This window comes from Acyrthosiphon pisum, chromosome X (assembly GCF_005508785.2).
Source record: "Acyrthosiphon pisum isolate AL4f chromosome X, pea_aphid_22Mar2018_4r6ur, whole genome shotgun sequence".
Lineage (NCBI taxonomy): Eukaryota > Metazoa > Arthropoda > Insecta > Hemiptera > Aphididae > Acyrthosiphon > Acyrthosiphon pisum.
Window position 1 is genome coordinate 47318412 of NC_042493.1, and position 9582 is coordinate 47327993.

A 9582-nucleotide genomic window follows, 5' to 3' on the forward strand; every position below is an offset into this window, starting at 1 on the left:
ATCAAAAATGTAGGAAAGTCGATTTCAAGTAGACTTGACGACAAATTCAAATCTGTTTTCAGAATTCTTATCGCTTCATTAGATCAATTGGTATGTTTGGCAAAAAACACGTCTAAATACTATGTCACACGTGTGTTAGACAAAAACAAAAAATCACGGTATCGAATCCCCTTAAAAACCAATACTATTTTAATTATTTAACTATTTTGGACAATTAATATTTAATTTATAAAAGTCATACTGATTTGATCTACATATCCACAACATATATTAAAGTAAACAATTTTTTAGGATTAGCCTTTTTTAAATCATATTTAATGTTGGGTACTAATGTAAATTGTTGTAATGCAATATTGAAGAATGAATACTTAGATGAATATATCAATTATTTATTTAATTAATATTTTAATATAATTAGTTTACTACAGCAACCCATCATAATTATTTTACGACCCATGGGTTGGGAAACACTGTAATATACCATGACGTAATAATGTAATACATAATAAGTATGGCATTTTATAGTCCTATTAACAGAGAAAATTAAACATATTCAGTAACATTATAAATAGAGTTAAATAATCAATTAATATTAATTAAAAACAATTTAAAAGATGATCATCCAATATCAGTAGTCCAAAACACTTGTATTTTTATGTTATTTATATAATGTTTTTATATATTTATATATTTTTTTTTTTAAGAAAAAATCGATTCTACAACGCAATCAAGAAAATTCAAAACATCTTATTGGTGGTAAGTTGTATTTTGATGTAATGTCATAATATATAATTTATCATATTGTTTTTATACATATGTATTAGATATGGAAAAAGAATTGCTAAGCTTACAACAAGAAAATGATTTATTGTCAAACCATGTAGCTATGTTGGAAAGCAAGTCAATGCATTTTCAAGAAAATGATAATTTATTAATGGAACTCGACAGTAAATATTATATACAATTTTTAAGTAGAAAACTTAATTACTTGCTAAACAATAGTTTAACCAACTTCTCATACATTTGATATTCAACAGTGAAAGTTTGATGATTTTGAGACTGCATTTTAAGAACATATTCAAAATACAAAAAAATACAGAAATTTTTCTTAATTTAATTTTTGAATAATTATTTAAGTAAAAAACTCTATTTTATACCTACACATTTTTAATATATTTTCCAGTGTTTTTAAAATTCATCAAAATGGAAAAAAAAATTAAAATTATGGCATTGAAATGTTTAATAAATAAAAGAAAAAGGCAATTTAATGATATACCCACTCATTACCCCTCCGGCCATCACCATCTAGTTTGCCACTTTTCATGACTGTCATGATTATTATTTATACATAGTGGGATAGTGCGTAATGAGGCAAACTAGATACAATGATGTGCTCAAGATTCGATGGTATTTCAGATTGTTGCCATCATACCATATTACTTTACCTTGGATAAAATATCACAGGAGTGTTTTCAGTTATTTCACAAATATATAATATACTATAGAAAATACTAGGAGGAATGGAGAGCAAGAAGCAGTCTTCTAGTTGTTGAATAGAATATTAATTTTAAAATAATTTTAATGGTAAATTTAACAAAAGAAAAACTTAATGCAAGGGGCATAAGCAACATTTTTGAAATTTTTCAGGAGAGCCATAAAACTATTTTTTAACAACAATTATATTTTTAATTCAGAAAAATATGATAGAATAAAAAAGATGAGCTGTACTCTATTTAAGACAATTGTTCTTCCATTTTTTTAGTTAAACATTTGTATCAGTTAGAATTGGGTATTATTATATAATTTGGTGTTTATGCCCCATTAATTTCCTTACCTATAATTGTAGTACTAGTATTATGGTGATTATGTCCTATTAATTGTCTTCTTATTGTGTGAATATTCGCGCGCAAAATTATAGGTAAATATTCTTTTTGGAATAAAATGTTAATAACTTCATACGATATTGCATTCTTAAGATTATGGCATATTTTTTTTATTATTATTATTTATTGTTAACCGAACCGATAACAGAAAATAGTTTTTTTTTATATAAAATCTATTATTAACTATAATATTGATGTTGTTGCTTAGGCCCCATAAAGTAAAATCCTATGGCGCTTATGCTAACATTTAAAACTAAATGTCGCTTATTCCCTATTTATACACATACCTGTTAATTAATTTACACTTTTTGGCGATTATGTCTACAACTAAATATTTGTTTCATATCGTAAAAAATAATCGTATTGATAAATGAGTAAGAGAAATCGATACAGAATGACATCTCTTATGTTCTAATTACAAATGCTGATTTCATAAAAAGTGTCGCTTATGCCCTTTTGCATTGTCGCCATCAATATATTCATGGAATATTCTACTATCCGCTAAAACTGTTAATATACAAGAAATATCAGCCTTACAATATTATTAGTGTATAAAAACAAGCTCCCTTCCTGTGATATTTGAACCTATACTATACTTATTTCTATTATTTACTACTAATTTATTTCTATATTTCCCATTAGCTATGTTTTTTATTTCATATAATATTATATTCATTGAAATTGAGTATTTATTTTGTTAATTAAATTAAATGTATGTGATTTCAAATAACTTGGAAAAAGTAAAAATAATTATTAAACTACTTTAATTTTTTTTTTTGCAGAAAAAGAATCAGAGATTCAACGTTTGAATCTTGAAAACGAAAAATTAAACAAACAACTTCAAAATCAAGTAGTAGATGCTCAGCAGATAGAAAATCGTTGGATTCAGTTAAAAGATGCATACCTCAATGATAAAGAACGTATGACTCTTTTGGAAAAAGTAATTGATGAATTAAAAATGAATAATAATGAGTTGAATGATGCCAATACTAAATTAACTGAGGAATATGAAAAATCTATAGAAAATGTAAAGTTATTAAAGGCTGACAATGACTCACAAAAAGAACGGATTTCTGACTTAATGGCAGTTATAGAAAACATGCGTGAAACATTTGAAAAAGCTATGAAAGAATCTTCAAATGAGTACGAACAAAATAAAAAACATTTTATTCGACAACATGAAGATGATCAAGCTTTAATTACAACTTGTAATAATAAACTTAAAGATAGCATTACGTCTGTAAATGAATTAACTTATCAATTAAACATCGTTTTAAAAGAAAATAACTCATTTAAATGTGAACGTTTAGAGTTTGATGATTGTCTTAGTAAAAAAGATGCAGAATTATTTCAACTGAACAATGCTATTACAGAATTTCATACATTATCTACACAATTAACTAATGAGTTGGAATTGGTTAAAAAAGAGAATAGTATGCTTTCAGACAAATTAAATGGAACCAATTTTGCGATGGAAGACAATAAATTATTATCGGATCGATACCAAAAACAAAAACAACTACTGAAAGTAAAAATCAAAGCTTTAAAAGAATCTGAAAGCAATTGTTCGCTTTTACAGCAGCAAGTTGCCTCTTTAAATAAAGAAATAAATGTTTTGAATCAGAGATTAGCATATATTATTCAAAGTAAAAAACAAATAAGTACTGTCATACGAAACTGTGATGCAGAACTTCAAAAGTGTTATGATTTATTAAATACAATTGTAATCAAATCGAATTTACAAAATCAAAACATACATACACTTCGTTGTGTTTTGATGGGTCTGGCATCATTATTTTCTTTTGACAATTTTGGTGTTGAGGTCAATGTTGATTTAATTGAAATTGTCGATTCAATTTGCAATAACACCATTCTAGATGATAATGAACTGCAAATTTGTATTAAAAAAATGGTCTTTGGTTCTATTAATATTTTAGAATACATTGTAAATTTAAATGATTCTCAAAAGCGTTCCAAAGCACAATCAATTGACCGCACTGAAGTTGAAAAATATGTATCTGAAGCTGTAGAAAAGGTTAAATTAACCACACAAAATGAATATCAGAAACAAAATAATGAATTACTCCAATTAATAGAAAACTTACAAAATGATAATTATACATTAAAATTAAATATGTCTTCTGGTACTTTAGAAAATAAAGAAGTATTAACAGATTTAAATGGTCTTGCAATGAATAGTTTAGTATCTTTAGAAAATGTAGATATAGAAAGTATAAAGCATGAAAACGATACATTAAAACAATTTTTGAAAAATATCCGAGAAGATTTGGGTTTAGTTATTATTGATGAGATAGATGGTGGAGAGTTACTGAACTCTTTAAGTACACTTGAGTTCCATGTACAGGAAATAAAAAATGAAAATAAACTGTTAAAAAATCAGATTAATGAACATCAGAGATTGATTTCTTTGAAACAATCTACTGAATTGCAAACTGATAAATATTCAAATTTAAACATACAAAATTCATCGGTTCAAACTATAGAAAACTTTGAAGAAAATGATGAAGATAAGAAAAAAGTGTCTGAAGATGTATGTTTGAAGCAATTACATAATTCAGAAATGTCCACTTCGACAGAAAATGGTGATACAAAGATTTTACTAGTTCGTTACAAAAATTTAAAATCTCGATTCAAAGAAAGTCGCGCTAAAACCATTGACTTGGAAAAAAAAAATTTTCAACTTGACAAATGATTTGGAATGTGCAAATTCTAAGTATAAGCAATTAAATGACCAATATGCCAATGAAAATGAAACTCATGAAGCAGATATAATCCATTGTCAGTCAGAAATTGAAAATCTCATGAGTGAAAAACTTGAAGCCTATCGTCAATTGACGGCACTTAAGGAAAAACATGAAATATTGCAAAATGATTATGATCAACTTAAAAGTAATTTGGATGACCAGAATCCTTTAAATGATACAGATACAACTTCTGTTCACATGAGCGAACAAAATACAGTTCTAAAAGGAAAATTGAATGAAACTCAACGTTTAATTGATTCAGCCTATTCAAGAGTGTTCTGCGAATGGCCACCAATTGAAAATGATTCTGACTGGGTAGTTGTTCAATCCAAAAAATTAGATAAAATAGTCGATGCTAGATCTTCTGACGGTATTGATGGTTTTAATTTAGAAGAAACGGAAGTTAAACAGTTACAAACTTGCGTTCAAACTATTCATGAATTAGTTTCTTCTATTTTAACCAATACATCCAGTATTGAAATTTCTTCAAGTAATGTACTAGTTGATTTAATGTCAGGCCTAAAATCGTGCTCAGAAACATTGTTAGAATTAATATCTCTTAAAAATAATAAATCCACCAACAAAATTTGTACAGAATTATCTCAGGATCATGTTGTTCAAGATAGTAATTCATTTTCCCCGGAAAAATCATCAATAAATGAATCTTTAAATTCAAGTGAAGAAGCAACACAATCTTCCTTATTAAGAAGTGGAGAAAACGAACAGCTACAGCGGTCCATTGCTGAGCGTGATCGATTAATTGAATTTCTTTCAGTTAAAATATCAAAATTAGAAAATTTAAATCGAAATGTTGATGATATAAGATTAGTTCGAGACAAACTTGACAGAGCATTAACAGCTGTTCATGAGAGAGATGTTCGATGTGACGAATTAACTTTAGAATTAACCCGGGTAAATAATTTAAAAGTTAATTTTTGTACCAATTCAATGTTTCAGCTTAATATATATATAATATATTATTTTATAGTTATTAGAAGAACGTGATATGCTGCAATTGAAACTATCAAACTCTATTAGACAAATTCAATTCTTGTCTGACAATAAGCCGCAATCGGGTACATCAAATTTGCCAGAGGAAAAATTTAATTTGAAAACCATGGATGATAAGTAAAGTATTTTATAAGAAAATTATTAAAGGTTCTCAAATATTTTAAAATTTGTGGATGGTCAATGGAGCCTATAAAATATATCTCCATTTTTAATTAATCAATTTACTTTCTTCGCTGAAAATACAGTTCCTAACTTTTATACTAAAAAGTAATAGTTTTGGAACTGTCAGTTTTATTTTTCTTGTTTATAGAATAATAATTATAATAATTTCATTCACAATCTATTGCTGGTAAATTTAAAGACATCTGTATCAATGATAAATTTGAATAATAATAAATTAATTAACTTTTATATTTTGGATTTTTTTTAATGTAGTTTATATAATTTATATAAGATATTAAACCGTATGATATATACATACTCATAAGCGTGCGCAGACATTACATGACATTATACATTGACATTTAACATTAACAAAAAAAGTTAGATAGGGTAACTTTATTTAACTGCATTTACCATAATAAAAAATTATTTTATAAGTAATAATATAATGTAATATACCTAAATTAGTTAATAAGTACACATTTAACAACACTATCTTGTATAAAAAACATATTAGATATGTATTTATTATAACTTCATACACCTTTTGGCTGGTGTGTTTATTTTGAAATATTCAATAACTTCATCTGCATCTATATTATAAGCCATATCTTGTTCGATGAACATAGTTAGAATTCCATCTAACCAATCTTGCCCCATTGTGCTTTGCAATTTTAGTTTTACAATACTGAGCTTTGAGAAGGAACCGCTAACATGAGCAACTTGTTACTGGTATAACTGTTTTAATAGCTTTAAAAAAATTATTAATATGGCTGTTCTATCAGAATTATAATTTTTCAACCATTGTATCCATTCTTCACATTCTTTTTGGTTACTTCCTTTTTGTATATTTTCCATTTCTTTCAGTAAAATAATTTCTGATTCTAACTCATGAAAATCCAAATTAAAAGCTGAAGCAATTATTTTTGTATCTTCGTTATTAATTTCTAATTTAAGCATATTACCAACACTTTTAATTAATTCTAATGTTTCTTGTTTGAAACGCACAATTTTACTTGAAATCATTACATCTCATGTGGTAAAATACACATTTATTCCATTTTATCTTTTTTTGTTGATATAATATTGTACTGTGTTTCATTACAATCAATTTTAGAAGACACTAATCTTTTTTTCACATTAGGAATGGAAATGTTATTCTCTTCGCACATTTCTAGAGTTTTATTTTATATATTTGTAAATTTTTTTAATTTCCCAATATTCTTATATCTTACATTTTATCGTTTACCAGACATGTTGAAAAACTGTTGTTCACAGAGTAGCCAAGTGCCTACCCTGACTTCCCCGTGTGCACGCTTATGTATGTATGTAAAAGATATTACAATTTATAAATATCACGTAAACTGTTATAACATAACATGCATCACTAAAATATTTTAAAGAACACATTTTCAAAGCAAAATATTGAAGTTCATTTTTAGTAAGACCCAAAAACTTATTGTGAATCAATTGGTTGCAGCTATCACATTTAATTAGAGTACTAAGTTTGGCAAATAAAATTATTACAATTATTACTATTTTAAATAGACATGTTTTGTGACATGTAAGTAAGTTAAACTATAGTATTATTATATTGATAAATAATTGGTAGGCAGAACTCATTAAACACTATACCTCGACTGCACAACTGCAATATCGAGCTGGCAGACCATAACCGCTCAGAATTGTTTTTTCTTTTCTTATGCAATGATTTAGTATTGAATTAAAATTGAACACAGGCCTCAATGACAAGATACACTTGACACTTCCTGTACTTCTGTACAGCCGAGCTGTTACTTACTTGCTCGCTTCTTATTAACCATATTACTTATTTACTAATTTTAATTTTAGACTAGAAGAATTGCACAGTTTAGAGTATAGAAGAGATGCTGAGTTGTTTAATGATCAAGAACAGAGACATATGTCTCAAATGCAACTCCATAAAAATCGTCAAGATAATTCTATTATCCCAGAAGCTAATTCACATAAAACTACAGGTAAAAAATCTGTAATTAAATAAATTAAAATAAATTTTTGTTAAGAAAATGTATACTTTATTATTCTTACATTGCTTACCATTTCATTGAATTATCATAGTTTTGATGATTTAGGCGTTTGCTTTTATATTTAGATTCTGAGCGAAGCAATGAATGTATTGATTTTACAATTACAGTCAACTCGCGATATAACGAATTTCAAGGGACCGAGAAAAAAATTTGTTATATCGAAAGTTCGTTACATCGAAATTATATTATACCGCAATATTTTCAAGGGACCGGTAGTTTTATTCGTTTTATCAAGATTTTCGTTATATCGATATTCGTTATATCACGAGTTGACTGTACAAGTGTTTTTTTTTTTTGTGTGTGTGTAGCCACCTTTTTGGGCAGTAAGAATGCTCCAATTTTCTTCTTCAGCAACTTTTCTTGTATGAAAGTGAATCTGATTAGTACTTTGAGTTTTGGTAATCTTTTATAGACATTTTAAGTTCAAATTTGAACAAAATTAGATATTTAAACAAAGAATAACAATTTTGGTTATTTTATTGCAATTTAAAAATATTATTTGTAGGTATTTGAATTTCTTAAAGTATATTACTATATTGTAAACACACAATGACATTTTAAAGTTGTTGGTAAAAAATAAATAATTTACTATAGTACTAATAGTAAAATTAATTAATTTAGGAAACCACAATAATATCATAAAATAATATATTTAGTAATATTATAGGCTAACATACCATCTTCGCTCAGAATCGTTTTTCCTATACTTTGATTTTAGATCATTGAATTCAAACTGAACACATCCATTTAGTGACTTATAGACACCTAATGTACAGCAGAGTGTTACCAACTTTTAACGTCACTTATTAAATCAATTCATACCATGTTTAATATATATTTTATTTTGCTTTTATAAGTACTTTATTTAGTATTTTAGATTTTAAATTGCGTTCTTGGTCAATCTTATCTTTTATATTTCTATAAAATCAACAAATTGTATTAATTTTGATATTTTTAAAAGATCTATTTTTATAACAATGTATGCCAATCATGTGCTTTATGTTAAGTAATTTTTAAAAAAATACAAAATCCTAACTTTTTATTACTTTTGGCCTATTAACATGATGGGTTTTTTCTTCTTTTTTTGTTGATAGCTAACATTATTTTATGATTATTTTGTTTAATTTATATTATTTTTAATGTTATTTTTTAGAAGAAGCAAATACTGCACTATCCTGGTTTAAAGATATATTATGGTGAAGATATTAAACTTATTAACTTTAACCTCTTAATATTTATTTAGTAATAAGTAAGATTAACTAGGTATTGTTATTTTGTTTTTAATTGGAAATAAACATTAGTGATTCTTATTCTGAACTTAATTATTTTAAAATAATTATTCATCATTTATCTGTTAAAAAAATTGTATTGTATAATATATTAAAATTAAAATCACCTACATAAATATATTATATATTTTTTTATTTGTAAAAAAAATGATAATTTGTTTTAGTTTATGCCTTTCTCTTCAGACAATGGTCTACATCAAATTAAATTACAAAAAGATGCTCATTTATTGCTACTATTAATTGGAAATTGGAAACAAGGGGTTTTGTAGCACAGAGTATCCAATATTCTGTACTTCTTAAATTTTTAAATTATGTTCATATTATACTGAACAAGTGAACAATATTATTAAATAAATAGGTTTTAAATTGATCCATTAGTCTACCCAAAACTTTTATAGAATTTACT

General features: G+C 26.0%; 2 protein-coding genes across 2 annotated transcripts in view; both read left to right on the forward strand.

Moving 5' to 3' along the window:
* LOC100164644 (protein PFC0760c) overlaps positions 1 to 4630 on the forward strand; it is a 12150-nt gene extending 7520 nt beyond the window's left edge. Inside the window, exons 7-9 of the mRNA XM_008180630.3 lie at positions 705 to 756; positions 825 to 947; positions 2666 to 4630. Of these exons, the coding sequence (XP_008178852.1) occupies positions 705 to 756; positions 825 to 947; positions 2666 to 4596 (2106 nt within the window). The 3' untranslated portion in view covers positions 4597 to 4630. The remainder of the gene's footprint in view (positions 1 to 704; positions 757 to 824; positions 948 to 2665) is intronic.
* Positions 4558 to 9197, forward strand: LOC103308033 (protein lava lamp). Its single transcript, XM_008180681.3, has 4 exons — positions 4558 to 5560; positions 5637 to 5776; positions 7673 to 7818; positions 9041 to 9197. The coding sequence occupies exons 1-4, from the start codon at positions 4706 to 4708 to the stop codon at positions 9085 to 9087; spliced, it is 1188 nt and encodes a 395-aa protein (XP_008178903.1). The 5' UTR covers positions 4558 to 4705; the 3' UTR covers positions 9088 to 9197.
* The last annotated feature ends 385 nt before the right edge of the window (positions 9198 to 9582 follow it).